The sequence below is a fragment of the Lichenostomus cassidix genome, chromosome 3, assembly GCF_008360975.1.
Source record: "Lichenostomus cassidix isolate B80296 chromosome 3, HeHo_3.0, whole genome shotgun sequence".
Classification (NCBI taxonomy): Eukaryota; Metazoa; Chordata; class Aves; order Passeriformes; family Meliphagidae; genus Lichenostomus; species Lichenostomus cassidix.
Window position 1 is genome coordinate 32,800,934 of NC_139483.1, and position 21,627 is coordinate 32,822,560.

At 38.4% G+C, this 21,627-nt stretch overlaps 1 protein-coding gene across 3 annotated transcripts in view; it reads left to right on the forward strand.

The window, feature by feature from the left end:
• The first annotated feature begins 252 nt into the window (after positions 1-252).
• The window catches only part of SPAST (spastin), a 39,284-nt gene continuing 17,909 nt past the window's right edge, over positions 253-21,627 (forward strand). Inside the window, exons 1-7 of one of the 3 annotated variants that reach the window (XM_085055204.1) lie at positions 254-762; positions 4,669-4,755; positions 6,014-6,097; positions 11,527-11,622; positions 18,663-18,850; positions 19,839-19,972; positions 20,301-20,394. In XM_085055204.1, coding sequence (XP_084911330.1) covers positions 357-762; positions 4,669-4,755; positions 6,014-6,097; positions 11,527-11,622; positions 18,663-18,850; positions 19,839-19,972; positions 20,301-20,394 — 1,089 coding nt within the window. In that variant the 5' untranslated portion in view covers positions 254-356. Of the gene's footprint in view, positions 763-4,668; positions 4,756-6,013; positions 6,098-11,526; positions 11,623-18,662; positions 18,851-19,838; positions 19,973-20,300; positions 20,395-21,627 lie in introns of all 3 variants that reach the window. The other 2 variants (XM_085055205.1, XM_085055207.1) reach the window with 2 other exon arrangements.

Consider the following 21,627-nt stretch of genomic DNA (forward strand, 5'->3'; position numbering starts at 1 on the left):
CCTTTCCAACCAAAGCGATTCTGTGATTTTGTGCTTTCCGGGCCCAGGGCTGATCATTCCCGGGAGCCCGCCCCTCGGGCCGCGGGAGCGGGGCAGGCCGGGCGCTGTAGGCGCCATCCCGTCGCCTCCAGTGGCGGCAGGGGCGGTGCCACCTCTCCTCGCTTCCCGAGGCGGCAGGGGCGGTGCCACCTCTCCTCGCTTCCCGAGGCGGCAGGGGCGGTGCCACCTCTCCCCGCCTCCGGCCGGGCCGCCCGCATCCCTCCCCCTGGGCCGGCCGAAAGGGGCGTCGCCGCCGCCACCACCGCCATGGCCGGTTGTTGTCAGTCCCTGGCAGCGGGTTATGGCGACGGCGGTGAATGAATTCTCCGGGCGGCCGAGGGAAGAAGAAGGGCTCAGCCGGCTCCAGTTCCGCGCCTCCGGCCGCCGGCGCCTCTCCCTCCTCGCCGCCTGGGCCGGCGCCCCCCGTGCCGCCGGCGGGGGCGGCGGCGGCGGCGTCCCCGCACAAGCGGAACCTGTACTACTTCTCGTACCCGCTCTTCGCCGCCTTCGCCCTGCTCCGCTTCGTCGCCTTCCAGCTCGGGCTGCTCTTCGCCTGGCTCTGCGAGCGCCTCTCCCGCGGCGCCCTCATGGCCGCCAAGGGCAGCAGGGCCGGGGCCGGCGACGCGCCCGAGCCCGGCGGGGCGCCCGAGACGGTGCGGGCGTGCCACAAGCGGGCCTTCGAGTGCATCTCCATGGCGCTGCGCATCGATGAGGACGAGACAGGTAGGGGGGAGCGCCCGCGGCCGCCCCGGGGTGCGGGGGGAGGGCGGGCAGGGCCTTCCCACCCCGTGCTGTGGAAGCGCTTTCAGCTGAGATCAGACAAAACCCGCTCCGGAGAGAAATGCGGGCTGCGGAGGCTGTGTGCGGGGGAGATCCGCGCTGTGCCCGCATGCGGTGGCGGTGCTTCGGTGCCCGGCCGTGCCGCAGCCCGCAGGTGCGGGTCGGATCACAAAGCTGCGCCTCGGGTTCCTTCCCCGCGCAATACAAGTGCTTGTATTTCTCCCCAATAACTTAGAGAGCTTTTCCTGCGGAGGTCTGGGTGAGGCGATTAAAAATTGCGGGCGGGTGTGTGACTGTAAGTGGCCTTCACCGAGCCCGCCGGACAACAAAAGCGCCAAGGACAATAATAAGGGTGCATCCTTTAATGCACTGCCTGACAAATGGTGTGAGTGCTGGAGCGAGGTTACGGGTTACTTGGCCCTCAAAATGCCCGTTTGGAGTGGTCTGACTTTTAAGGAAAGAAATACTTGTATTTTGGCAGTTTCATAAAAAATGTTTTTGTAAAACTGCTTGACATGCATCCTCTTAGAAAACCTAAAAACCTACCAATATGTGATGAGAAGATCTTAAGGAAGATGTTTAGGATTCAGTTAAATAAAGCACGGGAGTAGGGATTTTTTTATTTTTTGTAGACCATTAAAAAAAGAGAAAACTCTTGATACTGCATTTAATTTAACTATTTATTCCACATGCACGATTCTGTCAGTGTGTAAAAGGCAGGCCTTGGGAGCATGCTGTGCTATTTTCAAAAATTCTCTGGAAACCTCAGAACACTTTATTCTACACTTTCAGTTGACCTTTAATGAAACTGCTATCCTAGAGGATGGGATTGTAAATATAGGAATAGGCCTTCAATAGAAGCTACATGCTGAGAGCATCATAAAAGCGTGGGATGTGTCCTTCTTTGCCTTGACAATTTGGGAGTGGCAGTGGTAAGCTCTGGGAGAGAAAAAAAACCCTGCACCATGTGCAGCAAGGTTAGTTCAGCACAGATGTACAGTGAGAGAGCACTGAGGGTCATAGGAGCAAAGCATGAAAGAAGGTGAGGTGGCTGAAAGCTTCAGTGATTGTGAGAAGTATCTTATGTTATCAGTTGCCTATTCCACTGTTGTGACCTTTAACTGTTGGTTAAACTGTTGGTGGTTTGGAGGATGAGCCCTTAAATACTAGTATTAATCATAGGTTTGCTCTGTAGATACCTCTAGGGTGATTGTACATGAATTAGCTGCACAGGTCATACATTTAGTAAGATGATCTTTGCTGCTAATGTGAGCAATTGCACAACTGTTACAGCCCTGCAACTGCAATATACCTTCCACTGAGAAAGAACTCACTTTGCTTTAATACATAGATTTGTAACTTGCTTACCCAATTTTCCCAGAATACATGTCTATCTTTGAAAATTTTTTCCTGTAAACAAGCTTTTTATAGCTTCAAAGAGAAAACAGTATGTTAGACATAGTGTGTGAAATGGCTGGAATTTCTGAATTGTCTAGTAGCCTGTTAGTTATGTGGCATTTTTCCTGTTGTGGAAGCTGTGCACTCTTCAGTAATTTTGCTAGCACCCCTGGTAATTTTTCTACTTCTAAACTATTTGGACAATTTTTCTTGTTCTGGTATTTTCACAGTCAAGCTTAGTATCTTTTCCTGGGGCTAAGAAAGCACATGTGGTGTGTTGACTCCTGCAAGCAGTTAAGCATCCACACAGCTGCTTGTTTACTCCTTTCAGTGGGACGGGGAGAGTACAAGAAGAGCAAAAGTGAGGAGGGGGAAAAAAAAAGGGAGACATCTTTCCAAGTAATGATTGCCTTGGAAGACAGCTCCCATCCGTTCATCTACCCAGTTGATTTTATTGATGAGCATTATATTGTATGATACAGAGTATTCCCTTGGCCAATTTATGTCAGTCATCCTGGTAGTGTCCTCTCCCAACTTCCTGTGCACCCTCAGCCAATTCACTGGGAATCTAGATGGGAAAAAGAGAGCCTGGAGGTTGTGCTGTTCAGCAATACCCAAAACATTCCTGTGTTACCAACTGTTTATTCACAAATCCAAAACATGGTGCTACTGGGGCTGTTTGAAGGAAATGAGCTCCATTCTGGCAGAGCCAATATAGCAACTCAGCAACTTCCAAGGAATGTGACGTTTATTGTATTTCTAATGTCATTATCACTGAGAACAACCATTCTGTGTGGAGTTGGAGCACAGCCTTTGCAAACAGCTTGGCATGGTATAGTGCTTTTGAAATTTCCTCCAGTTAAAAGCTGGAAGTGAAATTTTAATGATGACCTTAGCATGTTTGCAGCTGCCCTTAAGAATAACAAAGCAATTTGGGCAATAGCAGAGGTGGCTGGAATAATCTCAAATTAGATTTTTATTTAGCTATAATCAGTATTAGATTTACAGTGCAGTTGAAACTGTTTCTGTGGGTGTTGGGGAGAAGAAGCTTAAAAAAAAAGGCTGAAGAGTGGATTGAAGTAAGTTACCTTTGATGATTTACTTTATCTAGCTTTGTTCTTAACAGTCAGGATATATGAGGCTGGTGAGGAAAGGGCAGTAATGAAATGATTCCCAAGGTGTGTGATGTTCATGACTGTAGGAAGGCGCTCTGTGGTTTGTGATGGTGAGAAGAGCAAAGCGTGAAATTACCTGCTCAGGGGAGCTTGCTAAGTGTTATTATTAGGAGATTTTGTATCTGAAGAGGAGCTAGACAAAATCCTGAAGGGGATTCTAAAAATGTGTTGAAATATTTTTACTGGCACTGAAGTTTGCTGGAAAATAGTTTTGGGGCTGAAGTTATCAAAAGATTTGAGTGTAGAAGCGACACAATTGCTGGTAACAGGCAGGAATAATTTTGTGAAACATTATGTCATCTGAATCTAGGGTAATGATATTTGAAGTTTCATTGTAGGCATTTTTAGCTTTTTCCAGCACTAGCAGCTTGTTAATGCTGATCAAGTTTAAGTTCTAATACCTAATCTGTTGTATTCCTGTATGGAAATGCGAGCTTAGTGTGATATAACTACATTGCAAAAGTATTTTTCCATATGCAGGCAAATATCTTTTTAATGCAGAGTATTTATAGAAAGGGAGCAATAAGAAGTAGATATTAATAGGTCTGCGATGGTTTACTTGCAGTCACGGTGTCACATAGCACAGGCCAGGCATAGACATGTTCATAGTTGTGTTTGCTATAATATCCATTCAGGACATGGTTGGTACAGACGTGTATTCTACTTGTGTATGCTTCATGGGAAAGTTAACACACACCTGTAATACAGCAGTTTCACAATAGGATAAACAAAGAAATACTCTCATGGCAAATGAGCTGCTCTGTTCAAAAGTTAACCAGAGGTGTCTCTCATCTCTCTCATGTAGTGTCTTAGACTTGTTGCTTTTCTTCTTGAGTTTCTGTGCTTGTAGTGTTACTTTGGTAATCCCTGGAGGATTAAGAGGCACATATTTGATATTTTAGAAGTAAAGACTGTTAATTTTAACCATTTCTGTTGTGAGTGAATATGTGTAGGTGAACTTTTTTACCTTTTTTATTTCCTTCTTGGGGCAGGGAGGGGGTGTGGGGAGGGGGATTTTTTAAAGGCAGATGGAGAATTATTCTTAAAACAGGCAAAAGTGATTTGAGGCTGGTGTAGTACCTATTTTTAATAGAAAAGCTTATTTGATACTTAAATAGATATAAAGTTGACAGTGTCCCTTTAAGACTTTCTTCCAATCACAGAATTTTGTTCAAATATCTCTTCCTCTCTCTTCCTTGTTTTATGCAGCATTATATAGAACCATTCCTAAGCTTTAATTTATTCAAGAAAATAATGGGTTCACTTCCTTTTTAAGCAGGACAAAAGGAACAAGCTGTGGAATGGTATAAGAAAGGAATTGAAGAACTGGAAAAAGGAATAGCTGTCTTAGTAATTGGTCAAGGTAAGCCAGTTTTGAGTTTCATGGAACTGATTTTGGTTTATGGCTTCTTTGAAGTGAGAGATCAATATTGCTAAGTATGGTAGGTGCTAGGAATAGTCTACTGTATTAATTAATACATGAGGGCCTTTGTTATTTCTGTTTTAGCTGTAGGTGAGTACTAGTCCATTTCTCTGTTCCACCTTAATGTTCTGATCTATATCCCATGCAAATCTTGTTCCAAATATTTTCAGACTCTGCAAAATCATAAGGAGTTCATGAACACCATGAAGTAAAACACGTGATTTCTTATATAATGGGAATGCCAAAATACTGAGTTCTGATTTGATTTGCTGAAGTTGACAGTTCATGTTCTCACTTATGCAGAATTTTATATTCCCTTCAGTATAACTTAAAAAGAAATGCCCCAATTTGGAATGGCCTGACATTGTGTTGCTGAATAACTTAGGCCAAAATAACTGAACATTTCCAGCAAAGGAAGAAAGCCATCTGTCTATGTGGAAACATTTTAACCTGTAGTGTAGAAGCAGGTATGCACCATAGTAATACAGGTGTAGCGAAGGACTTGCTGGGAATTTCTGTCCTCAAAATAATATAATAGTAATAACAACCCAAATCAATTGCCCCAGCCCCAAACCTCTAAGTGCTTTTGCAGACTTGTATGTTGTTCCTCAGCTGTATTTAGAAGTATATGGTGATCTTACTTAGGGGCAATACCAATGGCATATGATAGAACTTGTATAAATTGCCCAGTTTGAAAAAAAAGCTTGACTTGAACAGACATTATTTCTTAGGAAGTGATGGTATTAATGTTTTGTTCTGTGTGTTTTGAAATGTAAAGGGACACAGTCAACTGAATTTAAATCTGTTCATTTTGCCAAAGTGAATTCTTTCAAATTGTACTTGCCTCTCAGTCACTTTTCAAGCTTTTTAAAAACCCTTTTTTATTTGAGTTGTGTCCAGAGAAATGGAGAGACAAGGGACGTATTAGGTCAGCATGAAATGTTAGACATCATGCAAAGCAGTGTTTGGATTCCCATTGCTCTATACGTGCTATTGTAAAACACATAGTGTGAACTAACTCTAAAATCTTGATTAAATAGGAAGCTTTAGAATTTTTCTATTAGTTTTGTAATGAAGTTCCATAGTGGAGGGGATAAATAAGGGGTGGGAGGAGGAGGAGGGAAGGCTGGGTATCAGTATTTTAGTACTTAAAGTTACTTTACTGAATTGTGTTTTAACATGGATTTTTCTTTGTAAGGTGATCAGTGTGATCGGGCTCGACGTCTCCAATCTAAAATGATGACAAATTTGGCAATGGCCAAGGATCGGTTGCAGCTTTTAGGTACCAGTTACAATTAATGACTTTGGAAAGTTTCTAATTATTTGCACAACTTCATTTAATGCATTCTTCTAAAATATTACTTTGATTTTAAAAGTGAAGGAGTGATTATCAGTGTAGGGTCTCTTTAGTTTAATTTTTCTTTGAGAGTTAAGTGCTGTTGATGGATTTTGAAAATGGAATTTCATGACCCACTTTCAGGTATAAAAGTAACTGAGAAGTCTTTACATCATAGTACACTTGACTCGTAAAATGAGGAAGTCTTGATTAACTCCCAGTGGAGTTTGTTCTGTTAGAACTGTAGTGAAATTTATGATATATTGCTGATCATGAGTGCCAAGTGTGCCTCTTGTAAGTGTAACTGCTTTATGTTCTGTTCATTTTCCTTATTATTGGTGTATAGTAATAATAATAATACTTGAGCATCGTGTAGACCACAAGGTTGTGAAATTCTAATTTTCGTGACGGTTTTTCTAGTAGTGTTCTATTTTAAAATTAGAAAGTAAGGTCACTTTTTTTCAGAAGCATAGTGCTGTACAGCTTTAGCTTTATTAAAATTAAGTGTTGTATATAAGCTCTTGACAGAGTAAAGGTCCTCCCATCGAACAGCAGACCCACAGCTCTGTATAACGCATCCTCTAAATTTAAAACTTTGGAAATGCTTTCAGTTCAGTCAGTAAAATTAAAATAAAGATTATTTTTTTACTTGGTCTTTAAGGGTAAGCTAACAAATATACTTGATTTTAACTTGCATATATCAGCTTTAATCTTACCTGCTGTTGTGTGGCGTTCTACTAGCTCACCCTTCTAGGAGCATATGGAGCAGACCAGAAAATTTGTGCTCTTTTCTTCTCTTACACTTTGTGAATCTGTGGTCTTAACTGGTTAACAGGGAAGTTGTGACGGCCACAAGAAAGTGAATCCCTTTTGTTTCCCTTGAGTTCCTGATGTCTTTAGTACTTTTTGAAAAAAATTGAAGGAGACAGGAGGTGAAAGAGGCATCTGCCTTCTAAAGCACCCTTATACTTTAGTGTGGGTGTTTATCAGTACAGCTTTAGTACATGGAACAAAGATATTTTCCACTCACTAGGGTTAAAGGCTGACTTCAGAGTTGATATGAATTAGGGAACAATAGAGTGAAAGTGATTACATGCTGTCTTTGATAAGGTATGGCTTGTTGCAGACATCCTAATTGCAAGTAATTAGAATTTCTTCTAAAAATCTGCTGTTCTGTGAAGCTTGAAGTGTTTGTATTTTGTGGGTAGTGCTTCATCCCTGCTTGTATTACTGCAGTAGCACTTGCAATGTTGATATGTTGCTTACTTGCTGTGATCTGACTGAAAAGAAACAAAGGGTAAAATTCATAAAAACCCCTAAAGTTGAAGTCTACTCATCTTTACTACCACAATGTGTGATCACATGCTATTTGTTTGCTTCATTCAGAGTGCAGACTGAAAGGTAAACAGATACAATAGTGTTTATTACATAAGTTGATGTAAAACATTTTTTTTAATATAAAAATTACCAGTTTAGTACTTTGTTCTGCCTAGGTTCTTGTTCAGTTTTTACTGAGGATCTGCTTCATGCAATCTACCAGAATGCAAAATTTGGATAAAAAGGAGCAAGTCAGATGCCCTTTAGGAAGACAAAAGATGTGGTTTGGAGGGATATTTCAATGGCTTTAAATCCCTGCAAATTTGATCATTAGGGATCTATTTGAGTAATATTTTTATGCCATCTAACCAACTTGGAAGTATTGACAGCATCCTCTTTCATTACTTTTTTTCTGTCATTTCACATGGATTTTGTGGAAATTTAAGGTAATCCAGAGTTGAATTCTCTGTGCCATTCGAAACACACTTTTAGCCTCTTACTTATAGTAACAGATATTTGGAAGTTTTTAAGTGCTGTAAAGATCCTTTTGTAGTTCAATTAAGCATGAGGCTCTTGAAGCTATTATGGTTCAGTTAAGTGATTTTTCCTATGAATTGAACTCAGAAGAGTGTTTTCTGCTAGCTTTGTGGAATTTCCCCATTTCTTAAGGCAAGTCCTTTATTACATTAGCTGAAAGGATAAAACAAACTTAAACTAGACAATAATACCAAATATTTCATTCTGCTTGCTAGACAGAGAAGTGATTGCAGACTGCCTGTCTCAAATGTCATCCAGTCAAGCAGGTTACATTGGTAGTACATAGAAAGTGAAAATTAAAATCATGTTGATTATAACTGTCCTTGCAAGTGCTCAGTGTTTTGTTTTGGGGTTTTTTTAGTGTTGTTATGCCAGTGTAAGTTTAAGTTGCATGACCCCACTGATGGGGGTGTTTGACTCCACTGATGAGTGTGATGTCTGATTACACCCATGTGTCATCACTGTGTTATCACACCACTGATGCCTTTTAGTGTTGGAAGAGGCTGGAGCTACCCACATTGGATGATAGATTTTCTATTTTGAGCCCTGTTTTCATCTTGAGTCTAAATTATGTGTCTTACTGTGTTTAAAGCTCTACTGTGACACAGTCTGAAAGCTGAAGTGACTGCTGCTGTGTTTCAGGTCACCTTGAGGTGACTTGGTCACTTTGTCAGTCCATTGACAATATTTGGTTGCGCTGGCTGTCAGGGGACTTAAAAGTTCTTCCATTTGGTTTGGTGGTAGCCCCCCATTTTTGACATAGTTTAGGGTGTGTTAGTTGTTAGGGGTTAAACATTGCTTTGATGGTCTTCACAGACCTGTTCTCTCCTGGATGACTGATCACCCATGTTAGAGTAATTAAATTTGATGTATTTAGAATGACAGGAGGGTATTTGTTTTCTACAGTCGATACACAGAACTTGGCAGCTTGTTGTTCCTAAAGATAGATGGCTGCAATGGCCAGTGCAACACTATTCAGTTCTAATGCTATTGATGTGTTTTACCTATTGTATTCTCTCATGTCAGAGAGACTTTCTGTAGGGCAACAGATTTATGTCACAAGTGCCTTCCTGTGTATTATGTGTAGTTTCAGTGTTTTGGTTGAAGGGTCTATGTGGCACATAATTCAATTATGTTTCATCAGTATCCTCATTGGAGGGTATTAATATTCCTGTTCTGCCTGTATAGGTATGGTCTTCAGTGGACACCTTTTGGAATATTCCCCTTTCTTGGAGGAGATAGTGTTTTTGCTCGTGTTACAGGGTAACTTTTTTTTTAGTAGAAATCAGTTACCTTGAACTCAAGGTGTAATGTTGCCTAAATAAGACAATGGCTGCAGTGCTGTTTGTTTGGTAGGTTTATGTCGGTGTTGTATCACCAAGGCAAAATAATGAATGAGATTCTGTAAAATTCTTTTCATTGTCTGGAAAGATAGGAAGAAAGCATTACAATGGAAGGTGACGGTATCTTATAATTTCCTGTAATAATATTTAATAGCTCAGTTTATTTTTGATATTCCAGAGGATCCTACAGGTAAACTGTCTCTAAAGAAAAGTGATATGTTTACTTTTTGAAATTTTATATGCAATACTAAAATGACATGTTAATAAGTAATTGATGAGAGAACTCTGTGAATTGAAACTGGAAAACAGTTTGATTACATTTTTTTATTTTTTCTGTGGTTGGTGTTCTGGAGTTCCTGTATATATGGAACTAGCTAAGCATTGATAGTTGTAGTAAAACCCCAGTGTCAAATTGTAGTGTTTAGCATTTCCTGAATTCCTGCCCAAGCCAATTGGTGGTATTATGGTCACTCACTAGAAAGCCTTTTTTGTTAAGCTTAGAAATGTTCTCCAAAACTCAACTGATGAGCTAATATCTTAAAAGTCTGTTAATATTAATTTTGCTTCCTAAGCATCTGCGTAGTCTTTCCATGTGGGTTGCATGCACTTGGCAGGTAGTAGACCATTCTGCTGCCTCCTTTGGTAGTGCTGTGTCCAGTAAAGTAGTACACTCTCTGCAGTCAGTCTTACTAAATGGACTTTCCTTACCCTTCAAGAGAGGAAAGCTTATGAGGCTAACTTCTTGGAAGTTGCAGAGCTTGTGATTGTTTGTTGGCTGTTCTTGTGTGATGGACATTTTTTTGTTTTATTCCACCTGACTCTTCAAAGTTTCCAATTTAAAATGAAGTAGACCTTGTGTACACGTACTAATCTTGAACTTCAGCTTTTCATATTTGCCTCTGACTACCAAGTTTTTATTCTAAACCATATCTTGTTCAACCTAAATGTTATTAAGCCATCACTTTAAATACAGGGTATAAAGATACTATTCAGGAAACCTAAGCAATGAGTGATTAGGAGCAGGAAGAAGAAGAAAGGAATGATGCAGGAAGATTTGTCTTTGTAGACAAAGATCTGTAACTGATAAAAAAAACTTAGGGAAGGAAATGCTCATGCTTGTTTGGTGTACAGTTTGCAAGCTCTGAATGGCAATTCTTCCTCCAGTTAGGGTATTTATGATCTTGCTAGAGGACATTGCTCCTCTACTTGGTCATCTCTTTTCCTGCAGCTTTTTGGTACTCTTGGGGGGAGTGAAAGCCAAAGAAATAAAAAAGGGGGAGGGAGTGAGAGGGCTTGACAGTACCATGCCTTGAATCCTTACAGATTGGTTTGGTTTTAAAACAAGAAGGGTGTGTGTGAAATAAAGGTGGGAGAGGCAGTAAAATGACTCAAAAGTATGGCCTTGAGGTTTTTAATTGCAGTGGAAGTAGCAGGAGGGGTAGCTGGGCTGCAGAGAACAAGTAGTCCTTAACTGATTTTTTTATATTTGCAGCCTTACACCTCTTTGACTTACGGTTTGGCTGTTTTTCATTACTTCTCAGAGTTAATTTCTTTCTCCTTAATCTTTAACTTTATAGATCTTGTATTCAGGTGTTTCTGAAGTTAATCCTCTTAAAGAACACAGTTTGCATGACAACTTTGACTTAATTTCAAGGCAATTAAATATCTAAATAGAGATCTTAAAAGACATCATTGCAATGTATATATGGTGTTTTGCTTGAAGTTTGAAGCTTTCTGTAAAATGTTAACTGGCTGTTACTACTTAAGTGAAACATTTAATATGCAGAGAAGTGATGACTCCTTGCAGCTGGTCAAAAGTAACACCTTGAGGAGGACTTTCAGAAATGAGTTATCATCATAAATATTTGGTAAATTAAATTGAGTTAATCCTGAACATTGTTTTTGAGAAGTAACTGTAATCGCTAGACTGGAAAGATTGTAGTAATTAACTCAGCCATAAATGGTGAGCTTTAAATCTGTTTGCAGTCATGCTCATACTAACAGAATTCACTTACCCATTTGCTGAATGCGTAGAATAGGTGGAAATACTCCTTTAACTATAACAAAGCCAAACTTGACATTTGTGTGTTCAACATACATATATTTTCTTGGTTCATTTTTGGGTTTTGTTTGTTTATTTTGTCCTTTTTCCTCCCTCCCCCTCTGTTTACTATGTAGAGAAGCTGCAGGCAGTTTTGCAAATTTCCAAGCCGCAAATGGAGGTCTATAATGACAGTACTAACCTGGCATGCCGCAATGGACATCTCCAGTCAGGTGGGTTTGGTTTTACCAGCACCTATTGAGGGGATGTCTCTCAGTTTCTGGTGTATTACAAGGCAAAATAATGCAATGCTATATTCTGGCCTCACTGGCTTTAAAATAAAATGGTTTATATTTCTGTTTTTAAAGGCTTTGTATAAAATACTTTCCATGGCTTTGACAATAGTGTTTTATTTTGTAGTACTCAGTTTTCTCTTACAATGACTGTCCCAGAATTCAAGTCTATTTACTAAGGCAACATTTTAGAAAATATTTCTCATATTATATTCTTCAAGGAATTACATTAAACCTGTTTCAGAAAGTGTCAGTGTCAGATATGTAGGTTATATGTTGTGTCTACATTAAGTAGCTCTTCCATTATGATATTGTGAATGTGCACTTGCATTAAGCAACTTGAAATTTTAGGTGGGGTTTACATCAAGAAAGTGATACACAATTAAAGTGAGGGGGGAATGACAGCAGCTCTTGCATTTTTGTCAAAGAATATTGGTTTAATCCTTTCCTGGAAGACTAAACACAACTTAGTAAAATAGCAGAAGTAATTTTTTTTTCTTTTGTCTATACACAAGGTGTAAAGTTACTGTGAGGTTTGTGAATTATCTTTGGGAAATGCTTTAAGGCCTCAGTAAGCAGTTGTCACAAGTGTGAGCTCAACTGATAATTTGTACAGCATACTACATTAAGTTAAATCAAATAGAGCACTAACAAGCACTTGAATTCATAAAGCTTGTCTACTGAGTCAAGAACAGTATTCAGTTTTTAAATTAAATAAAATGGAACTGTAAACCACATGCTTTTCTTGTGTTTGGGGTTTTCTTAAGATCCATTTCTAGTTGTGAAGTCATCTTACTGTTTTGTTTTACTCTTTGTACAGTATAACAAGTTGAAGTAATGGAACTGTTTCAAGTTAGGCACCTTTACATTACTATATGTGTGGTATTTTTGTTTAACTGTGTTTGTCAAAAAAATGCAGTTACGTAGATTGACCTTGAGAACTCCTGCCTTAAATGAGCCAGTACAACTTCTGTTTTTTTATCAGACTGGCTAGAGACTCAGTGAACAAGTACATACATACACACACAAAAGTTGATAACATATTCTATTTAATTAATTATGAACAGCTTTTCTTTAAATGCTTTTCTTAATATTTGCTTGTATCTTTGTCTCAGTGTATCTCAGAATTGAGAGACTGCGGGAAGAAGGTTAGACAGAACTTTCACTCTTAAAAATTTTAATATACTTAAATCTGTTATTAACAAAGCATAGAATATCTATTGGCATCTACTGGAAAGGAAGAAGTGTTTTGCCCGTTCTGTGGCAGGTGTTTGTATTCACAGAAGTTGTAGCAGAAGGAGGTCACTATTAATAAACTTGTGGAAAGCAGTATTACCCCATTTACCTGTTTGGAGTCATAATAGGTAATTTAGAGAAGATGATCCACTTCAGCCAAACTGGAGGAAGTGACTGCAAAGGGCCATGGTCTTCTGGGAACACATTCTTCTGAGAGTGTCCCTGCTTTCTGAAAAGTTGTGTGGGCTAGCAGAGAATGTTCATTTACCAGACTCAGTGGGATCTGAGGAGAGACAGAAGGACTGAAGAGCATGTCATTGAAAAATCAGGTGCCAGGTGTTTACTGATCACTTTGAACAAGACTTCAAGAGGCTTGTTCCCCTTTTTTTTTTTTTTTTTGCATTTCCATCTACCAAAGGTAAACTTGAGATTTATAACTTGTGGAAGTCAGAGGATTACCCAAAGTACTGCAGCTGTGGGGTTCGTGATAATACCATGAAAGTCAGGCTGTTACTGGGCATCTGAACTTTTTAACTGGCTGGTGCCTATGCTCTTGTGCTTGCTTTCTCTGTCTCTCTTTTTGGGCTGTGGGACAAGGGAGTCTTTTTCATAAAAACATGTTGGGAATACATTTTTTTCTTTAAAAGCAGTGTAAAAAGGTGGTTTTGCTTCAATCTGCTAATCATCTTGCTGTTATTCTTCCTTTATACATGTAAAATAGTATTTTTGTATGGACAGCTCTAATAATTTGGAAACACAAAATAGAGGTCAAAGATTCTTAGAAAACTACAAAATCCATTTGGAGGCTACTTCAGATAAGAGGACTATTGTTACTGAGAAGGTGTAGAGGTACTTCAGAGGTACTGAGGCACACGGCCCTGGCTCATGCTTAGTATTCTGTCTGTGGAAAGTATTAGCTGCACTGTTGCCTAATCAGGTTGCGCTTTTAAAAAGTTCAGGATTTTATGAACTATGAAACATGGTCATTCTTAGTTTTAACAGGAACAAAGTGTCTTTTTGCCCATCATTTGGTCTAAAATTACATTGCTTTCTTTAATTTGCCTTAACGGCCAAAGTCTTTACAGATGTTTTTGCTTTGTAATTTTGTGTAAGATTCTATTCTCACAGCTATATTGCACATGTTTTATATTTTCAAAGTGCTACTGATTTGAGATTCTTCATTCTCTCAATATACTATTTGTGTCAGCCTTCCTGACCAGTTTTCTTGATTCTACCACAAATGACTACTTACCCCTGTCTTCAACATTTGTGGTTTCCAAACTTACCTTAATAGCTACAGATTTTTCTTGAAAGTTTATCTTCCAAATTTATACTGAAGATTTTCAAGACCTCATTGCAGTAGTGTGGCTTGTCCTTTAGTTGCAGAGGGCTATGCAGTAACTTGTCTAAAAAGTAATAGCAAGTAGCCTTGACCCAAACCTTTATTTTGAAATAATTTAATATTCATCAATCTTGTTCTCATAGCAGTCTTAAATTAGATATAAAACAATTTACCTGTATTTCTCCCCCTCAGATGTGCTTGCTTTCCTTTGCATTGTGGATTGTTGTTTTCTGGTTTTAAAATGAGCTAGGGAGGGAGATAATGCCAGTCTTGCTGAAGGCAGAGTTTGACTTTCATGAACTCATTTACTAGTCATACAATACTTAGAGTATTACAGTAATTCCGCTGTATACCATTTTACATGTAAATCTCAGCATGATGGAGGGCCAGAGAGTGCATTAAATTTCTCTTAATTACCAGAACATGAGTACTGTGCAGCTAGCTGGTATTGTATCTCTGTTTTCGCATGGAAGGAGTTGCTGGCCTGTCTTTAATCATAGACATATATTGGCAATGTTTGTCATGGTGCAAAAGCTCTACTACTAATACTGAATTTTAACAAGGAGTTCCCCCAGTAGAAGAGCAAGTAGCAGTAAGATTGTTTTTTAACAGCATGGTTTGACAAAAGCAGATCTTTGACTGATTTGGCTCTGTCAGTTCAGAAAGGCAAACAACTGTAATTCCTGGCCTGTGTAGCTGTGCTAAAAAGATGCAGCATGTCCTTGTTAGTTGCTGGAGTTTTCTCTTAGGTAGCTTTTATTACTTGAATCTACCTATTTGAAAAAATCGGAATAGAATTTTTGAAGAATTGCTATTTTGGGGGTGGTTGTGAAAGCTGATACTGAATAACAATCAGCCTTGCAATTGCTGCAAGTTTAAAGCAGCAGTTTAAAAGGTTTTTAGTTTTGTTGGTTTTTTTTTAAATGAAACTACGTATGTAAAGTTACAGATGACTCTAGACTGGTCAATTTTTTTCCAACTTGGTGTCCACAGACCTCGTACAATAACTTGTGTTACTCCCTTTATATTACTTATCAGTAGGCACATGTAGGGAATTTCTGAGGAATATTCCCTGATGATTTTTAAGATGTCACAACTAAAGGCTGGAAATTGTTCTGCAATACTGGAATTGCTGCTGTTAATTTGAATTTAAAATTCCCTTTGGATACTTAAGAAGATAGAGACTAGTAGAAGCTTTTTTATTAACGTATTCTTAAATCTGATGTAAATACAGAAAAGAAAATATAATGGGTTTGCTTTTTAGAAGTATAAAGAATGTTGTATTAAATGAGCTACAGCTGCATGTTTTTCAGATTGATTTTTCATTTCCAGGTATTTAGTACAATCAAGTTTCTCTTAGATTTGTTCAAACACATGTTTATCTTTAAAACCAGTTTAATGTAGTAAGTATATATATTGTATAATAACTTTTAACATTTCTCTCTGTAAGGGAGTCTGAAATTGGGTACCTGTGGCTGCAGCTAATCACAATTTAACTAATAGAAAACCCCAGACAAAATTTTGCTGCTTGCTTGTTTGTAATTTGTGTTGTGTGTGTATTTGGATGGCAGATTAAAATTGCAGGGATGCTTTCAGGACCAGACAGCTATTATGTCTGTGTAATCCAGTGGTGTTAGCTTGGAGCTATAAAGTAAATTATTCTGTCCAGAATCAGAGAGTAAAATCAAACTGATTAAGCATCTGTTACTGTTGTATAAGTATAAATGAAGTAGACAATTGAACTGTTCAGTATTTCAAATATGCTTGAAAAAAATTCCGTGGTGTCTCTTTGTGATTAGAGCATGTTTTAGGCACTTCCTCATTGTTTTAGATAGAACAGTGAAACATTGGGCAAAAGGAGATATTGTGAAGGTTTTAAGGTCTTTTGCTATGTATTTCCAGTCTTTCAATAGATAACAAATACAAATGGGTAAGAAATGTGTTTTGGGGGTTTTGCATTTGTTGCAGCAAAATACATATCTTGCATAAGGGAGCACTAGGAGCTGTCTGACAAGTGATGTTCACTTAAATACCTCATGCTTTAGAAATAGGTAGACTTTAGATAAACTGTAATTCTGAACGGTTTGATAACATTTTTATTTATTACTTCAATGAAAATTTATATATAAAATGAAGTTTCCCTCTGGAATTGACACTCAGCGAACAACTATGCTCCGGAACTGTTCATCAGTGCTTCTTTATGTGCTACCCATCAGGACTGGCAACAAAGCATGTAAACCTACCAGTCTTGAGTCCTGGAGGCACAGTTAGTGTAAATTGTAATTTGTATTAAAACCTTTCCTCTTTTCCCTTCTTTCCCTTCTGCTTCCAGCTTCCTGAAATACTCTTTACCTGTGCAATTTTATGCCCCTGAAAATTGCAATATCTTTGTGTTGTTCTCAATTCGTGGGGTTAGTTCTGGGAGAGTGAGATAATTGAGCAGCATGTTAGGGTGAAGGACATGGAGAAAAACTAATTTAGATTTTTGAAGCCTTCCCACGTTGACTTTAAGCCGGCTGTGCAAAATGAGGTTGAGACAGGCTAAAAAAAAACCCAAACTGAGTGCCACCTTTTGATTATATTGAACCAGTCAAAGTGCTGAGTAGCTAGATGTTTTAATAGATTCATATATTGCTTTTTGAACTTGAAAGTTACTAAGTATGCCTAATTTTAAAGAGTTTTTGACTTGGAAATTCCTGTGCAGGAGTGACCAAGTAAATGTATCCAGCTCTGGAGCTGTGTGTGATTTAGTCAATAGCCAGTTTTGGTGGTTTTTCTTGTTTTGTTTCTTATTTGTTTGTTTTTAACAAGAAACATATTGCAGGTAAATGTACTTAATTATATTCTTCAAATTGCCTTGTTTCTTGTATATTGATACATCTGCATTGTTCATTGTGACCCTTGCAGAGTTTCTGTAACTCTAAAAAAGGTAGATTTGTGACTGAAGAAGGCTTTAGAAACTTTTTTGCTGAGTAGTTAAGGATACCTGCAGGCTGTGTAGAGATTTCCTCCTGCTAGTATGTTTAAAGAGGCCAAGAAGGTAATAGTAATTAATTGTTCCCTCTGTGATACTGTTTGACTGAAGTATTCTCTGAATTTTTTAAACACAACATTTAAAATTATGAGGCTTTTTATTGGAAGTATTTTTCACTGAACTGCAATGTTATATGTTAGAAATTCTTCATAAAGTCACTGATTTCCTTAAAAATCAGAGCTCTTTGTTCTGTTCTTAAGACTAGCAAGTCAAATTGAGTTGCAAGTTTCTACAGTCCTAGTGAAGATGCTTGTAGCTGAAATCCATCTTGAGCTTCCTTACCTCAGATGCCATATTTCTCTAATCAAAAGGCTCCTTAAAGCTTTTAAAAGGATATAAAATAAGACAATATTTACAGTTTCCATCAAAGACAACAGTACTCTACTAGACAGTTTCCAGCAGTGTATTCCCACCACAAGAAATACCCTGACCTAAAGCTGTGCTCTAATCATTAACCAGCCTGACCAACCTGCCTGCTTGCTCTATCACCTTCTTACCTCTCAATCTCTGACTTGATGTTTTACACTTGCCATTTCTGTGCCAAGGAACTTTATTGAGTATCCCATATGGAGACATCAGGTGCTATTTTACTTACTCTGGAACAAAATGGCTTCTTGTAGTTTGATGACCAATATTTCAAGTTTATCTGTCACCTAATTGGAGACTTTCCTGCCTCATCATGGAGGTGAATAAGTAGCGTGAATGGACTGTCTGGTGATGTTTAAATATATTTTAAAATTTTATTTTTAATGTAGGAAGGTAAGCTGCTTCAGAGCTGTCCATTCAGAATTTACTTACCCCTCGAGATTCCTAAAGTGAAAGCAAGTTGAAAGAAAAAAACCTGACAATTACTTGCAGGTATAACTATTGTAATTTTTCCAGACTAAGATATCTTGGTGACACTTCTGTGTGGAAGATGCTAGATAATGCTAGCTAACATCCAATTAACTGGCCTGCTAACATCACTTAAAGAATGACTACTCTGAATCTAAAGGCTTGAAATTTGGAGATTATTATAATGATTATTTTTAACAGTTCTTGGAAAAGAAGACAGCAGAACACAAGCCAGGAGACTTTGCATCTTAAGGAGTAGATTATATTCTTCCATTGATAAAAGGTCTAAGTTGTCTCTGGCTTTTCTAAGGTGGCTGGCTAGGGTTTATTTTGAGAGCTCCTAAAAATTAAACTGTTAACTTTAGGTGAAAGTAGCAGTCAATATCCCCTTAAAAGCACTAAACCTCTTTATAAATTTGTGTTGCTCTTCTGTAATACTGTATTATATGTTTCAACAATTCTATCTTCAAGTTGCAGTTGATGGTAAAAGTATGACTGCTGCAAATGTTCTTATGACACTGGTTTTCTTTATAGAAAGTGGAGCAGTTCCAAAAAAGAAGGACCCCTTAACACACACGAGTAATTCCCTTCCTCGTTCAAAGACTGTTGCAAAAACTGGATCCACAGGCCTTTCAGGTCACCACAGAACACCCAGCTACAGTGGGGTATCATCATCTTCTGTGTCTAGACCAGCACCTAATTCTACACCTTCAACTCACAAGGTACAGTGAGGATAAATATAGAAGTATACGCTTGAAAGAACAATGTAAATTCCAGGACAAGCTTTGAATTTAATGCCTTAATTGCAGTGTTGTCGCAGCAGATAGTTTTTTGACAAAACTGAAACTCTAAATTTTTGGTTAAGCCTTTTGAGCTAAGCTGCAGAGTGGATTTTAGAAATTGGAGGGTATCAGGTGGGTGCATGGGCAAATGAATTCTAATTATCTTCACTGTACAAAATAGTACTTGTTTTTAAAATTGCATGGGAAACGGAATGGAAGTTACCTAGATGAAAAATAAATGTTACTTCTAGTATGTAAAAGATGGATGGGAAAAAAGGTCTTCCTACAGAACTACAAGATTTTTCCCCCTGCGTGTTCCTTCTCCTGTGCTTGCATGCACAGATTGCATTGCAACCACATTGAAAAGCAAATTGTGATTGAGGTGTGACTGAGACACAGAAGTAAGTCCTATACTAACAATACAGAAAAATATGGCATTTCTGTTGACCCATCTTTTTTCTCTTCCATCCTTGTCACCACAGTAAAGCAGAATAAAGAGCAGAATGGGCTGAACATAAATGTTGTGTTAAAACATTATTGCTGCTATAATATGAAGACTTTTAAGTGGCCTGTTACAAATTATGACAGCAGTAGGAATTCTTGCTTATAGATATTAAGAACCTGAGACATTTTGTGGTACATATTTCTGGAGTATGCTGGGGGGAATTACTGTACTTAAATAAATGAATTATCAAACAAAAAAAACCCAAACCAAAGACCCTTCACCACTGGAGCCTAAGATATTCTTCTCATGGCTGAATAATATGATAGTATGATTTGTAGCAAAATACAGCATTAGGATATTGGGTGTTCGTTAACACACTGTGTTTCACTGGAGCAAATGAAATGTAGATGTTATTTTGTTAACACTATACGTTTAAAGTATTAATCTAGAGATGTTGGGTTTTTTTTCTTCCCCCCTCTCCAGGCTGCTCCTAAAAATAGCAGAACAAATAAGCCTTCTACTCCTACCACTGCTCCTCGAAAAAAGAAAGACACGAAGATATTTAGAAATGTGGACAGTAATCTTGCTAATCTTATCCTAAATGAAGTTGTTGATAGGTAAGTATGAAAAAAATGTGGGCTTTTCAATCCAGTAAATCAGTTTTTCATTCAGTACAATCTTGGTCCATTTGGAATGAAATTAGTGCTTCTACTTTGTTGTGGTTTTTTTTGAGGATTGTTTTGGATGGGGTTGTTTTATTGTTACTTTGGCAAAAGGATGAAATTTCAATTCAGCAATGCTTATGTTTTTAAATACTTAGCAATATAAGTTGTAGATTTTCTCAAAGGGGTTCTGTATAAGTAGTCAAATGCATTAAATTAGTCAGCTGCAGCTGAAAAAGAGTATCTCATTGTTAGACTAATTAGTATTCCATTTCTTTGTTAGTGGGCCAGCTGTCAAATTTGATGATATCGCGGGGCAGGAACTGGCAAAGCAAGCTTTGCAAGAAATTGTTATCCTTCCTTCTCTTAGACCTGAGGTAAGCAAATGGGTATTGTTATCAATGTGTGACAGAATCAAAGAAATGTATTGTGCTTCACACATGAAGTAATGATTCTTGAATCCTGATTTTTACTGATTATGATTGCAATGGGTAGCTGTGTGGTGATAGCCATCTTGGAACAGGAGAATATAGGATTTATGTGTTAAAGTACTACCATGAAATTGTCTTCTGGCCAGTTAGTGTTGGAGAACGTGGCAGGAGCAAGAGTTTAAATAAAAGAAACCCCCAAAAAACCTAAGCCCTAACTGAATCAGCAAACCATGAACCCCTTAAAAAAAGCAAACCAAAACAAAAACACAGCACCCCCACAACCCCACTAAACAAACATACAGCAAAAGCAAACAAACAAAATATCTCCCAGTTTTTCATATAGCTATAGCAGCGTGTCCAGCCCTATATGGCCATGTAAAGGATAAAGCCCAGAACTGGAAGAGTGAAACGGAAGAGATTTGTATAGGTAAATTAGGTCAGGACATTACCTGATTGGGAAAATGTTATTGTGGTAATTTTCTCTGTAAGGATGTTGATTAAAGACTCTTCAAACTGAGAGTAGGTTTAGATTTGGATATTAGGAAGAAGTTATTCCCTGTAAGGATGATGAGACACTGGAACAGGTTGTCCAGAGAAGCTGTGGATGTCCTGTCCTGGAGCTGTTCAAAGCCAGATTGGAAGGGGCTTTTAGCAGTGGGATCAAATGGAAAATGTCCAGGGCATTTGGAAGTAGATGATCTTCCAAGTCCCTTCCAGCCCAGCCCACTCTGTGATCTTAAGATTATTGAAGAGAAATTGCTGTTCTTACTTTTTGTTTGCCTGTGGGTCTCATTTGTTGCATGGACAGGTGACTGGAGTTGCTCTGTGGTTTTCCTCTTCATACAGCTATTGGTTTTGAAGCAGCATAGGAAAGAAACTCTAAACCTGACATAACATCACAGAAATACTAGGTGTGAGGAAAACAAAGCTTTGGTAACAAATGTGCACGCTCAGATGTTGTTATGCAGAAGGAAGATGTCATTATATTTTATGTCATTATATATTATTATTATCTCTGTTGCTACAGTGCAATAACATGTCAGGTGTACTGTTCAGTAGCACTAATACAATGAGCTGGGTGGGAAGAACTTGGAGATGCAAGGCTTGGAGTAGCTATGACTCTCTTCCAGTAACATGGTATATTCGATAAGGTTGTCTCACATTACTGTAGCTAGCAGT